Genomic DNA, 26,246 nt, shown 5'->3' with positions numbered 1-26,246 from the left:
CAGTTCTTCGTACATTTTGGGAGCAAGGTCACAATAAATACTTGCAAACACCTCACCCCGACCCACCCCAGTTTTCTCCCTGGCTTTTCATTCTCTTAACAGATTTTTTTTTCAACAGCAGCAGTTCAATTTCTTTTTGCGTGTAATGATTGTTATATCTAAACTCTCAATGCCAAGATTTTCTTCCATGTGCTTCTTTGTCTATTGACTTCTATCAGCCAGATGATGCCCCGTTGTTTTTGAAAAGACTTTTGCACAAGTTCTCTGACATCTGGGACTTTAGATAACAAGTTCCCTGAGTAGGCAGACGACAGCTCTGAAAGAGATCATAGTCCTCACAGGGGCAGCCTGACCTTGGGTGACATAGTTTAGTTTCTGTTAGCTTTGTGGTTTAACCTGGATTATCATTATTATTATTATTACTATTATTTACTGGCTTTTTGCTTTCTCATTACAAATTCACTTTGCTTCCTAGGTACCACAAACTCCCGCAGTGCAATGGCTCTTCTAGAAATGTCAAGGGCACCGCAGTTGTAGAAACCCTAAGGTCATCTCTGTTTCTTCCTGTAGGGGAGTGAAAAGCGAACACTTGAACCAACTTTCCTGCTTGCAGTAACCTGCGTTCCGCGTAACCATGGAGACCACAGGCTGTAGCTGGGCCATAGGGACAGGGGACTTGGAGCCCGCAGTGAATGTCTAGGCCTTCCCTGTGCACCCTGGTGACTGGCGACAACGCAGGGGCCGGAGTGGAGTTGTCCGCCACCCCGTGGTCACAGGCTGCGCCTCCGCGTCCGGGCTCCGCCCCGCCCGGCGCCCTGGAACCCTGCTGAGGGCCCCGGGCGTGCAAGCGGAAGGCCGGGCGGGCAGGGCTGGCGGCTGCAGGACCCTCGGAGGCGGGCGGCAAGTCATGGCGACGCGGGCCCGCGGCTTCCTGCTGCTCCGGGGCGGCCTGTGCCGAGGGCCTGCGAGGGCCCCGGGAGGAGCCGAGCGCGCGTGGCGGGGCTTCGGGAGCAGCGGCGTGAGGTAGGGGCTGCGGGAAGGGGCCGCGCGTGGGAGCGGCGCGGCGTGGCGGGGCCCTGTGGAGGCCCGAGCTGCTGGGCTCCCGCCCGGGGCCCGAACTCCGGGTCCTGCTGCAGTCGAGGGGCCGCAGTGTAAGGAGCGCGGGGCAAAGGGCGGGGAGCCTGGGGCAGCTCGCTGGGAGCCTGGGGTTTGTTCAGGTTGTTGCTGTGCCAGCAAGGGTAGGCGCTGTGTAGACAGTTGGGGAGCGTTTCGCTTTCGGTATTCCTTTGTCAGCGGCTTGAAGTCTTTCCCACATCTGAATGTCTTACCGGCTTCACAAAACTGCACGTGAGTGCTGGCCTCTCAGCCTTTCGCTGGCACCTACCAGCCTTCCCCAAGTTGTCAGTCTTTTGCTTTCTTTGATCCCTTTGGGTTTGGTTGCTGGCTAGGACAATGAAAGGACACCGTGGTGCCCAGGAATAGGCCATCTTGCCTCAGCTTCCCTTGTCTGTGGGACAATCCAACCTATGGAACAATTCATCGTGTCTTGCCCAGGGCCAATGAGTTCAGAAAAACTCATTTGTACACTTTCCGGGATTCCAGGTGGTGATATACTGTTACCACTTTGGCTGGAACTCGCTTGTCATTTTATAATTCACTTTGTGTTCCCAAGGTCCAGGATAACACTTGGAGGAAAACAAGCAATGGCGCGGTGCACATAGCTGTTGTCTAACTCCCTTCGGATACATTTGGGTCTTAGTCTTGAGTCACCGAAATTTAAAGTATTTCCTGTACTTTTTACTTCGAAGATGGTTTATAGTGGTCTATAGAAGGAAATGTGAAAATGATCATGGTTCAGAACTGTATTGTACACTGTAGTAGTGTCGGAATTCGCTGTTTCGCTTGACAGCGCCAGTCTGCTCTTCTCCCTAAGAACAGGTTCTGTAGGATTCCGTTTGTGTTAAAGAATTAAAGGGCTTATCTACTAACGGCATTCTATTTAAGTTATTATCCGTGGAATTTCAAGTTTTTAGCACTCCCTCTAGGAAGGATAATCATTTTGTAAGTGTACAAGTTGAATAATGTCTTCTCATCGACACAGTGTCTCTGTTTCCCCGTTTGCTCCGTGCCCAGTGCCTACCGAAGGAGTCGCAATCAACAGTCAGGGTCCCAAAAGTTGATTATAGCCGCATGCTTCATACACAACACACACAGGCATCGCCCATCCGCTTATGGAGATTTCCCATCTTGTAACTTGTATTTTTGTCTGGGGAGGCCCTGGGTTTGAACTCTGATATAGCTCACACGGAGAAGACATTTAATGGCCTCCTTACGATTAAGAGTAGCCAACGCAGTGAAGAGTGATGATGGAAGTTGAGCCTGCCTGTTTTCCATGCCTTTTGATGTAGATTACAATTACGTGGGGGAAAAAAAGCTATTTGTAGTGGTTTTATTTTTAATATAGCATGAGTCAAGTTAGGAAAAGGTAGTGTTTTTATATATATTTCTTTTGACACTGAATGCCACACCTGTAGGTGAGGTTGGCTATAGCGACGAGAAACACCAGTGGAGCGGTGTATCTCGGGTGGGGAGGAGTTCGGACAGTGTGTTGATGCTTATTGGTGTCTCTTTTCTCTTCTAGGGCCAGCAGAGAGAAGAGATTCCATCTTCCAGAGGTCGCCACTGTCTGCCTCCCCACTCAGTCATCTTTTTTAGTGACGCTTTCTTTGTCTGGTCCCTCACAGTGATTGTCACACGTTAATAGCATTCCTATTGACATGAAATTGGAACCACAGTGTATTTTTCATTGGAAATTATCCTTGACTTGGATAAACTCTTTCCCCAATGATATTAACTATTTTAAATGAACAAATTTATCACACTTTTGAGCCACTATACTCTCAGATAAAAAAGATTTTCAATTTTTTATATTTCTTGCCTAAGTAGACAACTATAATAACAGAACATAGCTAAATATTTTTATATGGATGGTTATTTGTGAGTTTCAAGAATAATATTTGATAGAATTTGGAAGCTATATGATCTCATAATATTATTTGCCATTTATCTTGCAACAGTTTTCCCTTTAAAATTCATCATGAGTTCTTTCTGTTTATGCATGAGAAATTAGAGCTTAATAATGGAGGGAAATTAATGTCAGCACATACACTTTTCTATTCTTCAAGCTTCTCTCGTTGCGAAATGAACTACTTACATGGTCAAAAAGTTAGAACAACATTCTTTGTGCTTAAATTATTCTGTCTTCCTGTCACTGTGTGTGACTCTACACCTCAGAATGGTCTTGGATGAAAACAGCCCCTGAGACTTGGGCCAGTGCTTCTCAGGGTGAGGCTCTCAGCAGCTGCCTAGCCCTTGGGGCGGCGATGTCACACACCTTGAGCAGTAGCTGACACCAGGTTCACAGCAGACCGGCTGCTAAGTTAGTTCTCCACAGCTTGTTAGTTCAGTTCTCCGTGACCCACCCCTTTCCAGTAGCTCGGTGGGGTCCCCTGGATTGCCCCCTGGTGCTTACGCTGCTGCTCAGTGGTTTCTCAAGCCAACGATTTTGTAAATTCTCTTTTTGGTCTTGAAGCATCTATAAAATTTTGAACGCCAGCCGACAGCTTTTCGTAGAGCCTCACCTTGTTTTACGCTCCACTGCTGAAAGCTTTAGAATCTGTGCTGCAAATCTAGCGTTTAAAAAGCCCCCGTTTGGGGAGTCAGTAAAAGATACTGGTGTATGTTATTTAACTAAGTTTGAATAGGTAGTCTAATAGTTTTAAAAAGACCGGTTTTCATAGTAACCGTGTTCATGCCTTCAGACTTTCCCAAGTACTTTCCCAAGATTTGCATAGAGTTATTATTTGGTAAATCCCCCCTGACGCTTGAAGGACCTAGACTCCAATTAGGACTATTATGAACACTAATTTTATACTAATTTTATACAGATTGATCTCAGTCAAGAGAGAGCTAGTCATAAAGGTTACCAATGCAGTTTCTCAAAATCAGACTGTTCTTAGAAAAACTGATCTTTATTTTTCCTTCAACTTTTGTTATCTGACTACAGTTTTGTTTCCCAAGCCAGTATGCTGTTTTTTTTCTTTTCATTTAGAAACTAAAGCTAAATGTTGCACCATTTGGTGTCTCCTATTTAAATTTCATCTTTTCAATTAGGTCCCAGCTGTCCAGAGAGAGCTTACTAATGCGGCATCTTCACAATCAAGTTTTCAGATTAGCAGTGTTAGGTCATGGGCCTGCCCCTTTAAAACTCTGGTCACTTTAAGAGGCCAGAGCCCACAGCCTGAAGAAAGCAGGCCACACTTCCTGCAACCCTGTGGGACAGTTAAGAAGTCCTGCTGTACTGTGTTTTCTTAGCTCCCAATCTGTGGTCCTGACCATGCCTGACTTCTCCATGCTCCTTATCAAGTAGCTGCCTGAGATAAAACCGTGTGGGGTGGGACTTCCTGCCAGCTCTAAAAGGGTATGAGAAATAGTCTCTCTCTCTCTCTCTCTCTCTCTCTCTCTCTCTCTCTCTCTCTCTTTGAGAGTTTTCTCTGAAGCTCCTTGTAAGTCTCCCTCCCTATCATTCTGCAGAAGGGATGGCTCTCTAGTTTTTTTTGTCCCTTCCAGATTGCAAAGAAAATCCTCTTTGACCCTTTTTAAGGTCCCATTTCTGATGTCTCTGATGCACTTTCCTGTCCTGTCACATACACATACATGTGTGTGTGTGATATCATACAGGAATGTATATGTACTTGTTTTCTAAAATAATATTTGTTTGTAGCCTTGGAAATTCTATGCAAGTATAATAACCAGAGAACTACACCCTCAGATTACAAAATATGCTTACTTTTCTGAGCCAGGTCTCACAATATTGCTGGCTGGCCTGAAACTCTCTGTATTGGCCAGTCTTGCAGAAATATGACTGCCTGTGCCTCCTGAGTATTGAAATTAAAGGTTTGTACTGCTATGCCTGGCCAAAATAAGCATTCTTAAACTCTAAGAATAAACAGGTTTATACCAATTTTCTCCCATTCCCTTAATGTAGCATCCCATTGATAGAATTGTGGGAATCCATAAACCTGGAAGGGAGGTCACTGATACTGATCAATTCAGCATTTCTTTCCTTGTAAACGTTGGCAACAGATGACACTAATATTATCATCAGTCAGTATGCGTAAGGATACTAATACACAGAAATATTTTAACATCACAATGGATAAGATACCACAAAACATCATCTATACTCATTACTTTGATATTACTGTACTTACTGTAAGACTTGCCCCTTGTGCCATCTCAATAAAACTGGCTTCCCTTGTAACTGTGTATTCACATTTGAAACCATTCCTCTGAGAAAGTACAAAGACTTCTTCAGATGAGCCAGGCGTTCTCATGGTGACTAAGTCTTTTCTGGAAAAGTAGGTATATAAAAATATGTAGTATTTTTTGGTAATTATTAATTCTTTGGTTAGATTTTAGGGTTCTAAATTGGCAAGCAACAAAATTGACATTGGAATGAATCATACATGATGAGCCTTGCTTTGCTTTATTTATTTTTGTTGATTTACAAATACATGATTTTTGGTAAAATTGCTTCAAGGTTTGTGTGAAGTACTTAAGGTGGGAAATGAAATGCCTATATAAAGGTCGTGAACTTAACTTTTCATTACTATTTGTTTACTTTTAAAATATCCCACAAAAGGCTCAGTGTTGTTGTGCTATGAGCATGATTAAATTTATTCCATATCTTGCTTTGCCTTGGTTCTCTTGGATATTTTTTAAGGTAAATTTCAAATACCCATGTTCTGCCTCAGGACACTGAGGGATTAAGACAAACTCATGGAGACCTTAGAACTGCTTATGTTGGCTTTTTCACCTTAGAGATCCTAAAGCAGTTCACAGATGCTCCAATTAAAGTTCTAATTAAACTTGGGTTTGAAATGAGGATTAAGAACTTGCCAAGTGTCCAAATTAAATGTAGCATTGATAATACCTAAGGTTTATTTTCCGGTACCTATGGAGGAATATGTTGATATGCAAAGAGTTCATTTTCTTGTCTACTGCTCTGCTCTGGTTTATTATACATCAAGTTTGGTTATAGTAACCCTTTAAAAAGGAAGACAAATAAACATAGAAACATGGCTGACTTCTTGTCTCATATTGCTCCAGCTGATGTGAATGTGTCTCCATTATTTAAGAGAAGTAGGAAGTAGAACCATTTATGTAAACTTGCCAGTCAACTCTTAGTCTGATTTTGTAAAGTCAAAGGAGAGCATTCTCATTGTATATACAAGCCAGCTCTGTGTCTTTGGAAGCAATTACATAGCTTGCTTAACCTCGTTATGGCTCCCCGTGTGAACCAGGCCTATGCTCCCGCTTTCTCGTTTCAGTTGAGAGGGTTCTATTCCACAGTGCTGCTCTAACACACACCCTGCCTTCTGAAGTGATTTATTGCTTATTAATAAAGTCCTATTTAGCGGCTAGCTCAGCAATAGGAAGGAGAGGCTATGGGGAGAGCGCCTTCCCTGGGAACTGATCAAGATATCTCCATCATTTCAGGAAGTAGTGTTCAAACAAACAATCCCAGGAGTGTTGTGAGAGCCATGTCTAAGGGGTCAAGTTGAGGCTCTTTTGATGTAGATCAATGACCAAAGAAATTTTGACTGAATTGACATATTTCTGAGAATAAAAAGGATTTTTAAAATGATGAAAGTTGTACATTTAAGTTATAGTAGTTATCAACCAGTGGGTTGTGACCCTTTGGGAGTCATATATCAGATATCCTGCATATTATATATTTAAATTATGATTCATGACAGTGAAATTACAGCTATAAAGTAGCAATGCTATAGTTTTATGGTTGGAGGGTCACCACAACACAAGGAACTGTATTGAAGAGTTGGAACATTAGGAAAGTTGAGAACTACTGATTTAGAACATTTGTTGTCTTAGAAACATATTAGAGAACCTATTAATTAGTATCTTCAGAATCTTTTCAGTGATATTTTGAAGGTTTATATCCTCATACACGAAAACAAAATTTTCACATAAATTTTTAGAATATTAAATTTTAGTAAGACGAAATAATTACCCTTAATATTTATGACAAATTTGAATCACTTTCTTAATCAAGCCTTTAAAAATAAATACTGATGGATTTTTCTGGGAAAATTTAAGGCATATTCTTAATTTTAAGAGGCCATTTCTTGGCAATATACTTACAAGTTTCAATTTGAACTGTTTTGACAAAAGGCAATTTTTTGTTTTAAAATTATTTCATGTTAAAGCACTATTAAGCTTAGGACAACTGCTAAATGGAAGAGTCTCAATCTTTATTTTGTGTTGCAATATAAAGATATTTTTTTTAACATAAATTAACCAGTGACTTCTGTCTTAGTTAGGGACTCTATTGCCGTGAAGATGCTCATAGGAGCCATGACAATGCTTATAAAGGAAAACATTTCATTTGGTGATTTGGTTCAGTTTGGAGGTTTATTCCATTATCATCATGGCGTGAAACAGGGTCGTGTGCAGACAGACACTGTGCTGGAGAAGGAACTTAAGAGTTCTTGCATCTTGACTCACAGACAACAGGAAGTGGTCTGAAGCCAGTATCTGATTTAATTTAAAGATCCATTCCATAGAATGGATCCAGGACCCAACAAGGCTTCAGTGACTTATAAAGGCTTATAAAGGTATCTTGAGCATATATGAGACCTCAAAACTTGCCTCCACAGTGACACACTTCCTCCAACAAGGCCACACCTCCTCCAACAAAGTCACACCACCTAATAGTGCCATTTCTTTGGGGACCATTTTCACTCAAACCCCCACAATGTCGGTCTCCCTTTGAAGTCCTTGCTCCACTACATGACATAAAATCATCATCAAAGAGGAGGTGGGGAGGAACTGGGAGGAGCAGAGGGAGGGGAAACTGATTCAGATGATATTGATTGAGGAATGAATCCATGTTTTTAATAAGAGGGAAAAAGAATAAAGTCATCATATAAGTTATTTGATTTTAGAACAATTTTATCATATTTAGATGTAGTAAAATTTTTTTGTCAACTGCATTTTCATATATTGCAAAGTATAGACTAAATAAAAAAATTTGAACTCACTCATTCAAGATTTTCCTCATAAATTGGAGCATTTAAGTTGGATTACAGAAGTTTCCATTTATCCATAGCTTTACTTTGCATGACTTCAGTTACCTGAAAATATTCAGTGAAAGATTCCAGAAATAAGCATGTTTTAAATAGCATGCCATTTTAGATAGTGTGACGTAATAGTGCACCTTCTTTTTTTACCCCATCCTGGATGGGAACCATCCATTAGTTCAGAGTGTTCGTACTGTTTATGCTACCTACACATTGTTTGTTTAGAAGCTGCTTCACTTATAAATTGTGCTTCTGTAGTACTTTCTTTTTCACACCAATGGAGAGCTTGGGGCTCTTTGGGTTTCAGAATGTGGTGGGAGGATGGGCTACTGCATAGGTATGCACATTTGCTAAAGTTGCCATAAACGAAGTAAAACCGTAGAACACGTAACGCTCCTGTAAGCTAGAAGTCTGGTGCGAAGTTCCAGTGGCGCTGCACTGGGTCTTGCTAGCAGTCCTTGGCATGCTTTCGGCTGCGTTTGCACTAGTCCACCTTTTCCTCTGTCACCATTTGGCTCTGCCTCCAATGCTGCACCTGATATCCGGTGTGTCTCTTCTTGAAAGGTCAACATCACATTGGAATAAGGATCTTCTCTAGTCTGACAAGGTGTTACATCCTAGGCATATAAGCAAAAGCACACTCATAAAGATTGTACTTCCAAATATGGTCACATTCGTAGGGACTAGAATTGAGTTAGCATATTTTTTCCAGAATGAACAGATTTCTGCATGATATAATTTCAAAATTACTTGCATATTGAATTTTTATTTAATCAGTTTAGCTCTTTGGTTTGTGGAGGGTAAATTTCTGTATAAAAGCTTTTCTTTCATTGATTCCAATTTGCCTTAAAACTTCAAGACTGGAATGTGCCTTCTCTTTTTGGTCCTCTTGTTAATTATATTAATAATTTCCATCAGATTTTAAATAAAATGTAACAGCTGTAGGTATAATAAGATGGTTTGTAAAATAATTTTTCAAATCCTTATCATTTCTGAAATCTGATTGCAGAAATTAGAAGGAGTGATTATTCTTTGGTAAACTATGTTCTGTATTAGATATAAATTTTATTACTAGTTTTACATTTTAATTATAATAATGTTTGTACATACATTTTATTAATTGTTATGGATTTACACTTCAGTTGATGAATTATTATAGTTTATTTGCACATAGCTTTAAATAGCCTATATATTCAATGAAGAATTTTGAGCACATTTAGTCATAATAAGTTTCTTCAAATTACAAGTAGAAATTTATACAAGGGAATGAATCCAGTTGGGGAGTAATGGACGCCCAAATCAGTGGCTCTCAGCTGGGGATTTGAAGAGCCAGGTGTAGATTTTTAACAAAACAAAGTTTATAAGCAACTTACAGAATAATCCCCCTGCCAAATCTGCCAAGTCTTAAGCCAGTCTGTTGGAACAACTGCATTTTGCTTGTATTGTGTTTGAAGTCTCCTGAACTCCCTTGATCAACAACGTCAAGGGAGGCTTCACTGCCTGGTACTAGGGTTTTCTTAGAGAGCATATGGCCTTGGGACATTATTAGCCCAAGTGGTTTGACTTCATTTTGGTTATTTATATATGCATGTACATACACTGATATTTTTTAAGTAAACAGAAAATAATCACCGCTAATGTTCTTTGTACCCCTTCCTCTCTTTCCCTCTGTTTTGCCTTCCTCTCTACTCCCCAGCTATAGCCCTCCTGCTTTTCCTATGTTCCCCTTCAGAGAATCTATACCATACTGTGCCCCTCTTCACGGGTCCCCTCACAGCAATTCTTTTTTACTTTCCCTGCCTCAGTGGCAATACACATTACAAATCAGGCCTGCACAATGACAACAATAGTTGGCATGCCACTGTGGGTGGGGGAATCTTGTAAGGCCCCAGCTCCAGATGAAGACAATTATTAATGGCTGCAAAGAGAAGGACAGTCTTCTTCTCGAGGGAAGAGCCCCATGATAGGTTACCCAATCTCCAGCCGTCACTCCTAAACATGTAACACTAAATAGACTCAGTGGGTTGTATTTATATGTGCTCATATATAAATGTGAAATAATAACTAAAGAAGAGGTCATGAATGTGGGAGAGTGGAGAAGCACGGGAGGAGTTGGCAGAGAGTGTGTTGGAAATGAGGTACATCCAGTACTTATGTATGAAATTCTCAAAAAAAAAATGTGAGAAGGTACTTAAAAACCCAGAATGTTCCAGAAAGGCTTGAGGGCAATGGAAACAATCACAAGACTGACAGGTGGGATGCTATGAAACTGAAAAGTTTCTACACAGCCAAGGAAGGAATAACCAGAGTTAAGGGACAACTCACAGATTGGGAAACAAAATCCAACTACACTTCAGACATAGGACTAATACCTAGAATACATGAAATTAAACACCAAAACTAAAAATGAGCTGTTTTTTTTTTTCTCCATTGCATCACCTATAAAATGACACAGGGAAAGGGAGTGGGAGCCTTTGGAGTGTCTTGTAAAGACACTAACCTCATTTCCAAAGACTTCGTTCCCGTGGCTGATCTGTAGAGGGCATGAGGCCTGTCTGCTCACAGATAAACACACTAGGAAACCCAGGAATATTAAACACATGGGGTTGTTCCAGTTGTGTGACTGGTTTTCTGTCCAGAAGACAGGAAATGGACATGGTTGTTAGCCCGGAGACTGCTGCACTATCTCTATGGCGAGGTCACATCTGTCTCCCGTAGACTCTCGTGTTTATCCCACTCATCCTAGACCCTTATTTTGAGCATTGTTTCTCAGCTATAGAACCCTCTTTAAGAGACTTGTAACATGTACTTTACACATGGGAACAGAGGCGGTTAATAACCCAGTGACGTTTACACTATCTATATGTCCGAGGCCATTCCCCAGACCCTTAAGATATCACATGTAGTCAATCCATAGAGCCCCTCCTATGGAAGAGGTCACATATCCTTTGAAAAGAGTTTCAATCTAATCATTTATGAGCTTTGTTGTACACATGGGATTGAGTTAATTGTCTCCAGGAAACATTTTTTTACAAATTGTCTTGTACTTAAATATGCCTAAAATGAATTGCCCAGTGTCAGACTGTCAGAGTTTGAACTCGCACTGGCTGCTGAGGTGTGCTGAACCGGACTTCCTTCCTGTCTCATAGTGTCTTGGATCATTAGTCTGCTGGCTATGGTGTTTGCAGAGACCCCCCCCACCCTGATCTCCTCCCACTCTCAGAACGGAGAGGTTTAGAATTTCCGCATAAACTTGGGGTGACATAAACACATTCAGCCTAGAACAATCAAATTATAATGTAGAAGTACAGAAATTCTAATCCTCCAGAAAATCATTAGTATTATTTATGAACCTGAAAATGAGTGCCAGATGTTGTTAGAAAAGTCAAATTTTAGCTGGGCGGTGGTGGCGCACACCTTTAATCCCAGCACTTGGGAGGCAGAGGCAAGCAGATCTCTGTGAGTTTGAGGCCAGCCTGGTCTACAAGAGCTAGTTCCAGGACAGGAACCAAAAGCTACGGAGAAACCCTGTCTCGAAAAAAAATCCAAAAAAAAAAAAAAAGAAAAAGTCAAATTTTAGATGCTCATAATTGTTTCGAATATTTTCATTTCATGTGTCTTTGCCTGCTTGCGTGGCTATGTACCACATGTGTGCGGTGCCTGTGGAGGCTAGAGGAGAGCCGCTGTTCCTCTGGAAATGTAGTTACAATCAGTTGTGAGACGCCATGTGGGTGCTGGGAACTTGTCCTTCCTCTGCAAGAGCAACAGGCGCTCTCAGACGCTGAGCCATCTTACCAGCCCCACAGCTGTTTTGAACATTCTTGTTCCACACATTCATTCGGCTGAATATTCTTTATTGACTTTTTAATATTATACTTAGTGCTTTGTTTCCCACAGACATGAAGCCATTGTCATCTCAGGAACTGAAATGGCTAAGCAAATCCAAAAAGAAATACAGCAAGGTGTGGAATCATGGATTGCTCTTGGGAACAGGAGGCCCCACCTCAGTATCATTTTAGTGGGAGATAACCCAGCAAGTCACACCTACGTCAGAAATAAGATAAAAGCTGCTTCTGCTGTAGGTGGGTATGTATGTGAGCTGTATTTCTTACTAAATGTTTCTGTTATGTAAAGTAATGTAACTGGGATTGATAATAATCAAATAAGTACCATTCAAATAACATGGATTATTGTTATTATTAGAGATTATGCTATTACTCAAGTTTATATGAATGTCTTAATGTGTTCAGGTTTCTTATAGAATTATTTCAGTGTGATTCATATTTTACGGGAGAGGCGATAGGAATCTTTGCTTTTAAAAAAGAGCCTATGTGTTGGGGGTGAGGATGCAGTCAAAGAATCATAAGCTAACACCAAAATATTCCACTTATATTTTCTTTATTATAATGGGCAAACTCATAGAACAGGAATGAGAAGTCCAACTTCAGGTGTGTAACATGGGAAGCAGAGAGAGAGCGAGCCCTGGGCTGGCCTGCAGTTTTCTCTGGGTACACAAAAGGTCATGCCCTAACCTGGTCTAACCTCTTAAAGGTCATTGGCTGGCAGAGGTCTCCCATCACCTCCCCCTTTTGTCTAAATAAGAGAGTTCCAAATACAATACAAAACTATAAACACTAGGAACAGATATTAAGTATAAGATTAGGATTACAACCAGCATAAACAATATTAAGCAAGGAACACATGTCAAATGTTTTAATAAACATTTTATCCTAAAGAGTCTAAGTCTTGTATTGGAAATGGCTTGGCTAAATCATAAGAGGAAGGTAACTACGGCTATCTAATCTTCAACCCCACTGAAGACCTGAGAAGGGAGATAATATTACTTGAGTAGGCATGAAGTACAATCAAGCAGCTTCCAAAATGTGCAGTTTATGATAGAGACAACTGGATACCTGAGCAATCACCCAAAGTCTCATTTGCAATGTTGAAGCAACCAACTTTGGTTAAGGCCTAGCGTGACGGACAGATAATTTTCAGAGAAAAAATTTCAGAAAATTTGTAGAACCATCTTACCCTTTCTGGGCAAGGTTAGGCAGTCTTTTTTCTTGTGTCCTGCTTATCCAGTCTGGACTCCATGTACTTTGTCAGTGGTGAAGGCATGGGCAGTTCCTTGCCCAAAAGCCAATTGTGCCAAGAAGAAAACAGACTCCAAGTGGAGTATCTTTGGTGCTCAACATTCTCTTGAGAACAGATCAGTGCTGTCAGGAGCAATTGTGTCTCACATCAACACAACCCCAAGTTATTTAAATGCTATGTTCTACAGATTCTTGAAGTGGATAAAATTACCTATCTAGGCAGATTACAATCTCTATGTATCTAAAGAGCCTAATTAGTCTGACTATAAGTAAAACAAACATGAATGAATATTGACCTATAGTACTTAATACCTGTATAACTTAAAGATTAAGACTTCATATCAGAGCCGGGCGGTGGTGGTGCACGCCTTTAATCCCAGCACTCGGGAGGCAGAGGCAGGCAGATCTCTGTGAGTTCGAGGCCAGCCTGGTCTACAAGAGCTAGTTCCAGGACCGGAACCAAAAAAAAAAAAGCTACGGAGAAACCCTGTCTCAAAAAAAAAAAGACTTCATATCAGAATAATAAATAATCTGTAAACAAATGTTTAGGAAATGAGGACAATGACCTCAAGATGTAAACAATATGTATCTTGATCAGAGGTAGGAATATATAATGTAATATGATAAATCAAAGGTTCCCCATTACCTGTGTTCACTGCATTCACTTTAACTGAATCATAAACTTTAGTAATTTCCTGTCTCGCTTGGTCTCTTCAAATCTTCTAAGAGGGGTTGTCACAAGTCAGTGCAAGTTGTCACATGGAGTAGTAGCCAAATGGTGCTTAGAAATCAGGAGAGAATCCCTGTACAGTCTGAGAAATCCCTCCTTTTGGGTGACTAGAACACTGACTCTGTAGAAGGGCTTTCCCTTCAGTGGGGCAGGGTCAGAGGAGACCAGACACACATTGGAGAAGAGCGTAGTCAAGTGACCTTCTCTGCTTGTCTTCCAGGTATCTGCAGTGAGCTCATCCTAAAGCCCAAGAACGTTTCTCAGGAGGAGCTTTTGGATATCACTGATCAGCTGAACATGGACCCAAGAGTCAGTGGTATACTTGTGCAGCTCCCTCTTCCAGGTACATGATGCTCTCTTGTATGTCCAGGTTGGACAGGAGAAAGGGCTTATCATGGTATTGAAGGCAATTTATAGACCACATTCATAAGAAGACTGGCTATTATCTTAGCACAGTAGTAACAGCTAACAGGTTCTTAAAGGTTTATACTTACAAGATGAAAAACTGAATAGGAAATTCAGGTGTGGGCAAGACACATCCCTGTTCAGCTGGGAGTAATCACAGATGATTGCAAGCTGAAGGCAGGTGGTGCTTCTAATAAACAATGGGGAAATTAGCAATTTTTTTGTGTCTCTTAAAATTTTTTTGTTCAGGTATTAGAAACTATCTTATTGTGGTTTGTAAATGTATAATGACATAAAAAGTAGTGTGATTAATATCTATTTACAATATTCTCTTTTAAAACATTAATCATAAGAATTAAAGTGTCTGTTTTTCTCTTTGTTTTATTTTTTAAATCAAATCATGTCAAGAATGGTGTGCATAGCACTCACTAGCTCAGTATGCAACTGATGTGGCACAAACATCTTTTCAATGACATGATGGATTGATTTGCCATATTCCTCTCTAAAATATATCTTTTATTTGTACATTCAGAGAGTTCCTTAATGTGAAATTTTAGCTGATGTTGCTTCCTTTGGGATCCTGTCTTCCTTTTCATCATGGCCTCATCCCTTATTTTTTATAATTTCTTTTATTTTACTTTTTAAAAAAAGAAAACAAACTTTTTTCATTTTACATAGCAATCCCAGTTCCCACTCTTTACCTTCCTCCTATTCCCTCCACCTACCCTCCATCCACTCCCACATTGCTTTGGGGAAGGTCCAAGGCTCTCCATACTATATCTAGGCTGAGCAAGGTATCCATCCAAAGAGAATAAGTTCCCCAAAAGTCAGTACAAGTAGTAGGGATAAAGGCTGGTGCCACTGCCAGTGGCCCCACAGTCTGCCCCAGCCATACAGGTGTTACCCACATTTAAAGACACTAGTTTGCACATCTGCTGGTTCCTTTCCAGTCTGGCTGGTATTTGTGAGCTCCCATTAGCTCAGGTAGACTGTTTCAGTGGGTGTCCCCATCATGGTCTTGACCTCTTTGCTCATATTCTCACACCTCCCACTCTTCAGCTGAACTTTGGGAACTCAGCCCAGTGCTCCGCTGCGGTCTCTGCCTCTGTTTCCATCAGTTGCTGGATGAAGGTTCTATGGTGACATTTAAGAGAGGCATCAATCTGACGACAGGAGCCTATCCCTTATTTCTCCCTGACCTTCACTCAGTTCTTCACAGGATGCAGTGCTAGCATTCCAGTTGGTTTGCATGTCCCCATTTACATTTCGGTTGTTCAGCTGGAGTGACTTACTATTCTATGTATGTTGGAGTTTTACAATGGAGTTCTTACCTTTGCTTCCTGCTGGCTCTCCTTGCTGCTCCCTGTTTTCCTGATCTACTCACAGATGTTACACTACATTATCATCTCTTCTTTCTTTTCCCTTCATCTTTACAGGCCAATCTCCTTGGTCTGTTCTATACTTGTATGGTGTCATGTGGGTGTAAGATTGGATGCATGCAAAGACACACTTTATGTCTATATTTGAACTACATAATAAATATCCAATTCCCATTCAGGTCTTTTAAAGAAATACGTTGTAGACAGAGGCTTCTAGAGACCTATTGTACAAAATCATGAGATAGTTAATTTATACAACACATAAATACAATTTTCATAATTACAAATATTTCAGAGGTATCTTCTAAATCACTATATTTCCTTTGTCAGACTTTTTGAGTACATTGTATTTAGTTTGTCCTAACTAAATCAGATTTTTATCTAATGTTGCCTTTGTGACCAGTGACTTTGTTTCTAGTGGCCACTAGATGGCATTGGTGATCTATCTGTACAACCGACAAAACTGCTTGAATTCTCTATTCCAGAATAACAGGAACCCCAGCTAATAAACGTGAGGGTGGTTTGAGAGACAAAACTTTTCTATATGCAAAGTCAATAATATGTGCACAAAATACCAGGGGGAATCATCCACCGAACTAAGTCTTTGTTATATGAAGATTTCGTATTTACCAATTCAGTTTGAATCCTCACAGTAACTCTGTGGGGGTGGAGCTATCATGGTGTGTATTTGGTGACAAGAACACAGAGGTCACGTCCCTTCCTTCTGAGTAACCATATCTGGATCCAGGCAGACTGATCCCTCATGCTAATATTTGAACCATAATTGATACAGTTCCAGGGTATCAGCATTAGCTAGTGGATAAAGTAAATGTTAGACGTGTATGAATACATGTTATACCTTTTAATATTCAGAGAGACAGTGATGCTGGAAAATATGGGTTCTACAAGGAAATTGTCTGTACCTCATTCTTGGCCTGCCATTCACTAACAGATAACACTGGTCACCTCTTTGTCTCAGTGTTTCCACCTGGCAAGTGAAGAAAATCCTGTGTACTTCATAGCCTTTTTTTTCTAGCATTAAATAAAATAATCAGCATAAAGGAGGACTTGACACAGAAGATTAATTTTAAATTCTGACTTATTTCGTGATAGCAATCAATCTGATGTAACTTGTCACCATTAAATCTTTTTTGGTTTAAGTTTTCAGAAAAGACACCAAAGGAATAATAGGTACAGGAACCAAGACGAGATTTAAAACAGGTTGGAACAGGAGTAGAGATGGCTTAATAGGTAGATTATTTGTGTAATGGAAAATATAGATTGTTGTCAAGGTGATAGCTTTTGTTTTGGGTGACAAATTTCTTATACCTATGTTATGAAGAAAAATAAAGAATCCACTGAAATGTGGGTACTTTGGGGTTTAGAGAAGGAGGGGTGGCTCTGTTGGTTGCTATAAAAATGTGACAATCTAATTTTGGGTTTCTGGTTCCAATGTAAAAAGCTGGGCGTGATGTTGCTTGCCTATAACCCTAGCACTGGGGAGGCAGAGGCAGGAGGACCCATGAGACTTGCTTACTAGTTTATCTTGCCAAATCTGCATGCTCCTGTTCATTGAGAATCTATGTGGAATTCCCCTCTGTCTGCTGTGAATATGTTTTATTACTGCTGTTTAATAAAGAACCTGCTTTGGCCTATGGTAGGGAGAATATAGTAAGTCAGGAAATCGGAGCAGAAATAGAGTAGGAAAGAAGGCAGAATCAGGGAGATGCCATGCAGCTGCTGAAGGAGAGAGATGCTGGAACCTTACCACAGCCCTGCGGTGAACATAGATTAATAGAAATGGGTTAATTTAAGATTTAAGAGTTAGTTAAGTAGAAGCCTGAGCTAATAGGGCAAACAGTGTTGTAATTAATACAGTTTTGTGTGATTATGTCTGGGAAGCAAAAGAACAGTCTCAGTTTACAAGAATCTAGTTCAAAAGGCAAGGAGGGAGTGACAGGGCAAGACAGCTGATGTCAGTCTCAGGCTTCCACAGACATGAACACATGCACACATATACAGCACACACACATACACACAAGACAGCTGATGTCAGTCTCAGGCTTCCACAGACATGAACACATGCACACATATACAGCACACACACATACACAAGACGGCTGATGTCAGTCTCAGGCTTGCACAGACATGAACACATGCACACATATACAGCACACACACACACATACACACGAGACAGCTGATGTCAGTCTCAGGCTTGCACAGACATGAACACATGCACACATATACAGCACACACATACACACAATACAGCTGATGTCAGTCTCAGGCTTGCACAGACATGAACACATGCACACATATACAGCACACACACATACACAAGACGGCTGATGTCAGTCTCAGGCTTGCACAGACATGAACACATGCACACATATACAGCACACACACATACACAAGACGGCTGATGTCAGTCTCAGGCTTGCACAGACATGAACACATGCACACATATACAGCACACACACACACATACACACGAGACAGCTGATGTCAGTCTCAGGCTTGCACAGACATGAACACATGCACACATATACAGCACACACACACACATACACACGAGACAGCTGATGTCAGTCTCAGGCTTGCACAGACATGAACACATGCACACATATACAGCACACACACACACAAACAGCATGCATGAACACAGGCACCCACACAATACGTTAAAGATGAATATCATCAACAATAAATTATCATGTCATAAAGCTGTGAATTGTGGTTAATTCAATTTAAGATTCATTTTAAAACAATTTTAAAATAAAATTAGTTTGAAAAGACACTAATGTGTCTTTCTGTTCATGCCAAGGTATAAACCATCCAAAGAGGGTTTGTTTTATTGTCCAAGTTCATAGACATACCTTTTTTTGAGATGACTTCTTAAAAAAAAATCACACACATAAAAATAATAATAACAACAAAACTACTTAAATTTCAGGAATTTCGAAAACAACAGTAATTTTCTGCTTTTCTTCCCATCTTTGCTTTTTCCTTTATCATCTGTTTTTTTTAGTGTATTCATCTCAAAATCCCAATTGCATAGTGTATATTCCTTTTTTAAAAAAGTCTTTTAAAATATATATATGAACAACACTAAATGAACTCAATGGGGCACATTTAAATATTTATGCACTTATAACAATGTATTATTTCCTCACCTGTAACAATTAAAGTAAAAGAGATCATGGATGATACAGGAGCTGGACTGGAGGTGTGAGAGAGGCAGACGGAGGGGCTGATATAAAAACATACATAAGAAATTTAAAAAATAAAATACATGTATGTATAGGCTGTGTATTATTGAATTTAATTTCCAAAAACCCTGTCCCAATAGCCAGGGGAGATGGATAGTTAAGGAACAATCTGAATCTAAATTATTGTTCCTGAGACCTTGGCAAGCAAGGTTGTACATAGAGGCTGCTTGTTCATTTCCTTGCTGCCCAGGCCCGAAATAATTACACAGAAACTACATTAATTACAATACTACTTGCCCAATAGCTTAGGTTTCTTATTTACTAACTCTTACATGTTAAATTAACCCATTTCTATTATTTTATATTTTACCATGAAACTTGTGGTTTACTGGTAAGGTTTCTGGGCATCTGTCTCCTTTGGTGGCTGCATGGCACCTCTCTGACTCCGCCTTCTTTCTCCCAGCATTCAGAAGAAAAAGGGCCACATTAGATGTGTATATAATCTTCAGCTCACACCAGAGAATCATAGACTCAGATAAAGCCAAGCCTAAAAGCTTCATAGGATGTATAGATTCTAACCCTCATGGGATATCTGTAAAGTAGCTCCCAGGCATCCTGAACAGTCTCTGTGACTGTAGGAGAGGGAGGCTGCAGGTACATGGAGAAAAAAATTCACCTGGAGCAGCTGTTCTCAACATGTGGGTCAAGAAAGACCACCAGAAAACAGATGTTTACATTGAGATCCATAACAGTAGCAAAATTACAGTTGTGAAGTAGCAATGGAAATAATTTTATGGTTGGGGATCACCACAGCATGAGGAAATGTATTAAAGGGTCGCAGTGTTAGGAAGGTTGGGAACCACCAGCCTAGAGGATTCCACCGGCTCCGTTTCCAACCTTTACCAGACTCAAATTTGGAGTTGCAGTGGTTCCATGAGGTGAGATTCACTTCCCATTCCTTTTCTGTCCCCCACCTCTCAAAGATAAAATAATTTATGGATGATATTGGACAAGGAGGCATTTTATAAGTATTATCTGTCTTGAGTTTTTTTTTTTAATGTAGAATACAAAGAATGTTTATTGAGACTACATTTAAACTGTTTGGGCAAATATTTGCGCCATTAGAATGTAAGTTCCAAAGAACATGAATTTTGTCTTTGGCTCACTTACATATCCTAACTTCCCATTGGACACATTGCTGTGGAATATTATTTTAAGCGAACAAAGATGTATTACAGTTGTTTATGCTACAGGATTTTGCTTTAACTGTGTAAAGGTGTGTTACTCTTGTTTGTGCCGCGTTTGTTTAATTATGTAAAAATGTGCTGCATTTGTTTCACCTTGCCTGCCTAAGGCACCTGACTGGTCTAATAAAGAGCTGAACGGCCAATACCTAGGCAGGAGAGGGATAGGTGGGGCTGGCAGGCAGAGAGAATAAGTAGGAGGAGAAATCTAGACAAAAGAGAGAAGTGAACTAGGAGGAAAGAGAGGGACATGCTCAGACAGAAGCCAGACAGCCACCAGCCAGATAGACACGAGAAGTCAGTGAAAGTAAGAGATACAGACGGAAAGAAAGGTAAAAGGCCCTGAGGTGGAACGTAGATGAAGAGAACTGCTGTAAATTAGAAGAGCTGGTGGGACAAGCACAAAACATGGCTGAGCTTTCATAACTAATAAGAAGTCTTCATGTCATGACTTGGGAGCTGGGTGGTGGCCAAAAAGTCTGGTGCAACACATGGAATGCATTCAACTATCAGTTGAGTGAATATATGAGTGAATTTTCAAATCCTTACATGCTAAGGGTGTGCACATTATCTTGTTAGCATGAAGCTATGTGTGGAATTTTTTATTTTTCAAGACTTGAAAGAAATATTTCACCTTAAGTTGATATTGGATAATATACTAGTGTCAGGTATTCAAAATATAAACATATCTCTCAATATATTTCAGAATCTAATATAGTGTTAAGATTAAGACTGCAGTGAATTTTTAAGTCAATTTGGGAAAATTGAAACATTATTGTGTTTTCCAGTCCATGAGAGAATATGACTTGGCCCACTGTCAGCAATATTTTGTAGTTTTTATTACAGGAGTTGTTCTCAAATTTTTAGAAAAAATTATTCCTAAGAATGTTGCTGTTTGTTAGGTATTATAAATAGCAGCTTAGAATAATTTTATTGTTTGATGATTGCAGCTTGCATGCTGAAATGCACCTGGTCTTTGTGTACTGACTTCCTGCTGTGTGTTCTTGGCTGAACTGACCTTGACAGTTCTGCCCTTATCTTACAACCTCTTTACATAGCCAGAATAAGCAGCAGAGGGACACTCAGGATCAGTTACGTACTTTCTTTTTTTTTTAAAAAAAAGTATTTATTTATTATGTATACAATATTCTGTCTGTGTGTATGCCTGAAGGCCAGAAGAGGCAACAAGATCTCACTACAGATGGTTGTGAGCCACCATGTGGTTGCTGGGAATTGAACTCAAGACCTTTGGAAGAGCAGGCAATGCTCTTAAACACTGAGCCATCTCTCCAGCTCAGTTACGTACTTTCTTTGTGACTTCTATGACTCTTTCCTTTTTCCTATGGTTTTCAGCGAGGACCTTGACTCCAGAGGTGAATAGAAATGGGAGTGGCCATGTCTTGTGGTGGAGAAAAGTGAATTTTGTCCCCTTAAATCTTCCAGCATGTTGAGGCAAAGACATGTGCCTACTTGTGACTGCATTTCCTAGGAATTGTTCATGCCACACAATTCTCCAGTCCAGCCACTATATTCTCTTAGTAGCCTATGCTCTAGATGCAGCCAATCACAGCTACCATCCAAGAGCAATTCGGTTTACTATTTTGATGGCAAGAATAGAACAATAATTTTACGTGTCTTGGAGCTGATCTATCTATAGTTCCCCATTTTTCATTCTCCGGGCTTTCACATAAACATTAATTTTAAAAGAGACCAATTGTATTTACTTTTCAGACCATGTGGATGAAAGAACAATATGCAACGGAATTGCCCCCGAAAAGGATGTGGATGGATTTCATATTATCAATATTGGAAGACTGTGCCTCGATCAGCATTCTCTGATACCTGCCACTGCCAGTGCTGTCTGGGAAATAATAAAAAGAGCAGGTTGGTCACTTGGGAGTGTGGGAAACTAGTGCCAGATGCATGGGAGCTCTGGAGCCTTGCTTGGGTAGAACTACCTGTGTACACAAGCAACAAAAATGATAATAATAAAATTAAAGGCTATAAAAATATCATACATTTATGAATGTCATGGAACAAGACAGAATGGACGGAAGTGAAGAACATCTGACAGTTGATCAGCCACTCCAGTCGTAGCTTATAGTGAGCGGACCTTCCAGATGTGGCCATGTCTTCCGACTTTGAAATTATGTATTTTGATGAGAATCTTTCCCAAGTGTAGACTATTTTCTTACTAAGATAATGTGTCAATTAAGCAAGAACCTCGTCTGTTGACAGTGGCTTCTACTGTGCTAGTCACATGGTGTTCTCACAGGCTGGTGGGTACGTTCCTGAAGCTCTGTGGCTTTGCACACTGGTGGCTTTCCTGCCCCCACCACGGTCACTGCCCTCTTGGAAGCACTCCGAGAGAAAGCAGATTCTAGAATCAAACACTTGGCTATCAATACTTGGATAAACGTCAGTTCCAATTTTTTTAATTTTACCTGTGAAGATATATGGTTCCCCCACATGGCAGAGAGCTGGCTTTCAGAGTAGGGCTTCTTCCTGTGGAGTAAAGTGTGTGTTATCCGCTTTATGTTATCCCAGTCTCACTGGCAGGCTGACTTGCCATTGCTGCTTAATATCACTGCATGAACTTCTTAGTCTCATTAGCGGGTAATGTATTTAAAGACTGTAAACTTCATATGCAACTCAGTGTTTAAAATGACATTAATGGCAACTTGAGAATTTTTGTGGTTTGTAAATGAGGACATAATGAGAGGGGAAATGGAAATTCCAAGAAGTGTAAAAGGAAATATTTATATATAATCCAGTGAGGGCATGCTGCCGACCAGGTAGAAAATCCAAATTTAATTAGACATTTTTAAAGAACATTTCAGTTGGCTTTTCAGATGTTTCACTTGCTTTTTTTGTTAGTCATGCATTTAATCAAACTGTATTTTTTTTAAGGAATTGAAACATTTGGAAGAAATGTGGTTGTAGCAGGAAGATCCAAGAATGTGGGCATGCCGATCGCCATGCTACTGCACACGGACGGGGAGCATGAGCGCCCTGGAGGTGAGTGCCCTGCAGGGCTTTGAGGTTCCTCCTCACGTCAAGAAAAGACCCCTGATGATGTGTGTGACTCTGCACACTCGTGGGTCTGTGCGGCTCATCTCATGGTGTGAAAGCCTTGAAAGTACAAAAAGGAATTTCTGATATATTAGCTGCTTTCCTTCTGCTGTGAGCAACACTGCCTGTTGGAGAGTTTATTTGGGGCTTACAGTTTCAGAGGGTCAGAGTTCATGATGGTGGAAAAGAGGTAGCTGGTGGCTTACTTAAGAGACTGAGTAAGCAGGAGGTGGAGCACACTGAGAATAGCAGGAGGCTTCGAAACTCAAAATCCAGAGACATACATCTTCCAACACAGCCACACCTCCCAGTCATTCAGTAGTTCCTCCAACCAGAGACCAAGTGTTCACCTGCATTAGCCTCTCGGAGCTCTCCTTGTTCAAACCACTACTGCTGAAAATATGTGAACCTTTTGGTCCATTTCTTTTGCTTTCTTTCTTCCTATTTTACTTATGGCTGTACAGTTTTGTTTTGTTTTTTCTCAGTAACAATATCGACATTAAAAAAGGATAAAAGTCACTACATACTATTCTCACAGTTGAAGAATACTGGTTCACCCTGGACTTCAGATAGCACTTTTATGTTAAGCCTGGTAAACCAGAAGACATTTTACAAGAATACACTACTTCTTGTGGAAAATGTTGATCAAGAGACAAGAAAGTCTTTCTTTATTTTCAACATTCAGTTTTCTCGACTTATTAATAGCTTACCAAGCATCATTCTGAGCCCATGTTTTGATGAGCACTTTCTCATAAACTGTTTAGCCAGTTTGCAATAATTCTGGTACAAAGAATTAATTATTATTCCCATTTTACAGATAAAGCTTGTAAGGTTTTTGTGGGCTTTGAGGAAGTGTCTGTCTCAGAACTGGGAGCTAGGGATGAGCACCGGCCAGGGTTAGGGGCATTGATCAAGATATAGACTCATTGCCGATTCTATGACTTTCAACAGCCGATTATCCTTTGTAGACTTTTACTTTCATTGTCTGAGACATGCATAGCCTTAATATACTCTCTCAGTTATTGGGAAAATTAAATGAAATAGAAGTTTTAATAAAGCACTAGTTACGGTGTATTTGAGGTGTTAATATCTGACACACAGTAGATTAAGTGAGTTATTGCGTGTAGCCATGACAATTGCTGTTGTTTCAATAATTCTCAAGTTGATAACCTGTAACATACTGCTCACATGTTTACAGAAAAATGCCCTGAAGTTAATGATGATTTCTTCCTTGACTTTAATTTGAAACTTAGCTTTTTCCCGTTGAACTTTATTTTTGTTTTTAAAAATCGTATTTAGTTTTTTTTTAACATTTGAATACATTCAGTTTATGAAGGCTTACAAAGCCATGGGTAGACATTTGCTGCCATGATACTCCAGCACTGCTTGACAACATGCCTTTTCTTGCAGGCTTTACTGTTACATGCTGATTTCTTGTCATATTTCAATTATGAATTATTTATAAACCACCTTAGACAAACTATCCCCATTTAACTCAATTTTAGGCTACCTAATACTATGTTACAAATATTGCCTTATACATTTTAGCAGATGTAGCTATTTATAGATACATACATATGTATTAAAATATCAAAATAAGGGGGCTGGAGAGATGGCTCAGTGGTTAAGAGCATTGCCTGCTCTTCCAAAGGTCCTGAGTTCAATTCCCGGCAACCACATGGTGGCTCACAACCATCTGTAATGAGGTCTGGTGCCCTCTTCTGGCCTGCAGGCATACACACAGACAGAATATTGTATACATAATAAATAAATAAATAAATAAATATTAAAAAAAAAAAAAGTAAAATATCAAAATAAATGTAAATTTGTGGTGGTAATGATTTTTTGAGGAAAGAATTATGGACTTAAACTGATTATTTTGAAAACATCTCATATTTTGTTCAATAAAATTTCTCCCCTTAATGAACACTAAAATGAAATACATGGAGAATCATTTATAATGCTGCTTTTAAGCCAGTTGGTTAAATTTACCTTTATTATAGGGCGCCCTACTTCCGTTATGATTGTTGTATCTAAAAGGTAACAGATTATACTAGAAATGATATTAGAGTTTAGGCACCTGGGTGGTGTGTAATTACATACACATTTATTAGGATCATGGTGACATCTATTATTGATATAATGAACTGCAGTAAGCGACTTAGTGACTATTTGGAGTCTGTGGGAAAGTTAGGGTTTGGATGTCTTGGCCTGGCAGAGCAGTAATTACATGCATTGTTAGCTAATGGAGATAATGAAGGTGGATTAACTGCAAATTCATATCTAAGGAACTTGCTCTATGACACAGTGTTGAGTATTTAGCTCACATTGTGTATTGTTTTGCCAGAAGAGACTCAGACTAATTCATTTTTTAATCTCAAGGACAAAAATAATTTTGCTAAAAGGAAAAGACAGCTATACTGCAATTAGTTTAATATGTGTCTGTTCCCAATTCACTTTAACTTTTGGCATTAAGAGCCCGAAGCTCAGGTATTTGTAAGAAAAATCCTTTAGTTTACTGAGCTGTGTGTGGGGGGGGGGGTGCGGGGGAGTGGTGCTTGCCACGTTCAAGAGTGAGAGTGGTGAGAGTGTACTTACATCTCTAAGTGAGAAATCCACATTGCTGCCCCTGTCAGCGGGAAGGCTGCACCCTTCTCCCTCAGCACTGGACAGAAGCAGGGAGGAGGCCACAAGCTCTGCAGGGAGCTGGGGAGGCGTTCGGCCCCCACAGAGCTCCTACCTGGAGAGACTGATTCTCTCCTCCTTGACAGTCTTGGTGGAAGTGAGTGATGAAGGGAGCAGGGGAATTTGTGAAGATTCTGTGAGAAGCAAACATTCTGCTACTTCGGGCAGCCCACAGGCTACCAAGAAGTGACATCACAAGGTAACAGAAGCAAGTTGTGTCTTGTGAAACTCAGCGCTTCCTACAGTGTTTAAGAACCATTG

At 40.1% G+C, this 26,246-nt stretch overlaps 1 protein-coding gene across 3 annotated transcripts in view; it reads left to right on the top strand.

Annotated features, from left to right (window-relative positions):
• Positions 1 to 643: 643 nt before the first annotated feature.
• Mthfd2l (methylenetetrahydrofolate dehydrogenase (NADP+ dependent) 2 like) overlaps positions 644 to 26,246 on the top strand; it is a 90,024-nt gene continuing 64,421 nt past the window's right edge. For 2 of the 3 annotated variants that reach the window (XM_075942771.1, XM_075942770.1), the window contains exons 1-5: positions 644 to 1,023; positions 12,060 to 12,244; positions 14,209 to 14,331; positions 21,960 to 22,112; positions 23,139 to 23,246. In XM_075942771.1, the coding sequence (XP_075798886.1) occupies positions 908 to 1,023; positions 12,060 to 12,244; positions 14,209 to 14,331; positions 21,960 to 22,112; positions 23,139 to 23,246 (685 nt within the window). In that variant the 5' untranslated portion in view covers positions 644 to 907. Of the gene's footprint in view, positions 1,024 to 2,748; positions 3,346 to 12,059; positions 12,245 to 14,208; positions 14,332 to 21,959; positions 22,113 to 23,138; positions 23,247 to 26,246 lie in introns of those variants that run through there. The other variant, XM_075942772.1, reaches the window with a different exon arrangement.

This window comes from Microtus pennsylvanicus, chromosome 12 (genome assembly GCF_037038515.1).
Source record: "Microtus pennsylvanicus isolate mMicPen1 chromosome 12, mMicPen1.hap1, whole genome shotgun sequence".
Taxonomy (NCBI): Eukaryota; Metazoa; Chordata; class Mammalia; order Rodentia; family Cricetidae; genus Microtus; species Microtus pennsylvanicus.
The sequence above is the reverse complement of the archived record's forward strand: the minus strand, read 5'-3'. Positions and strand labels throughout refer to the sequence as shown.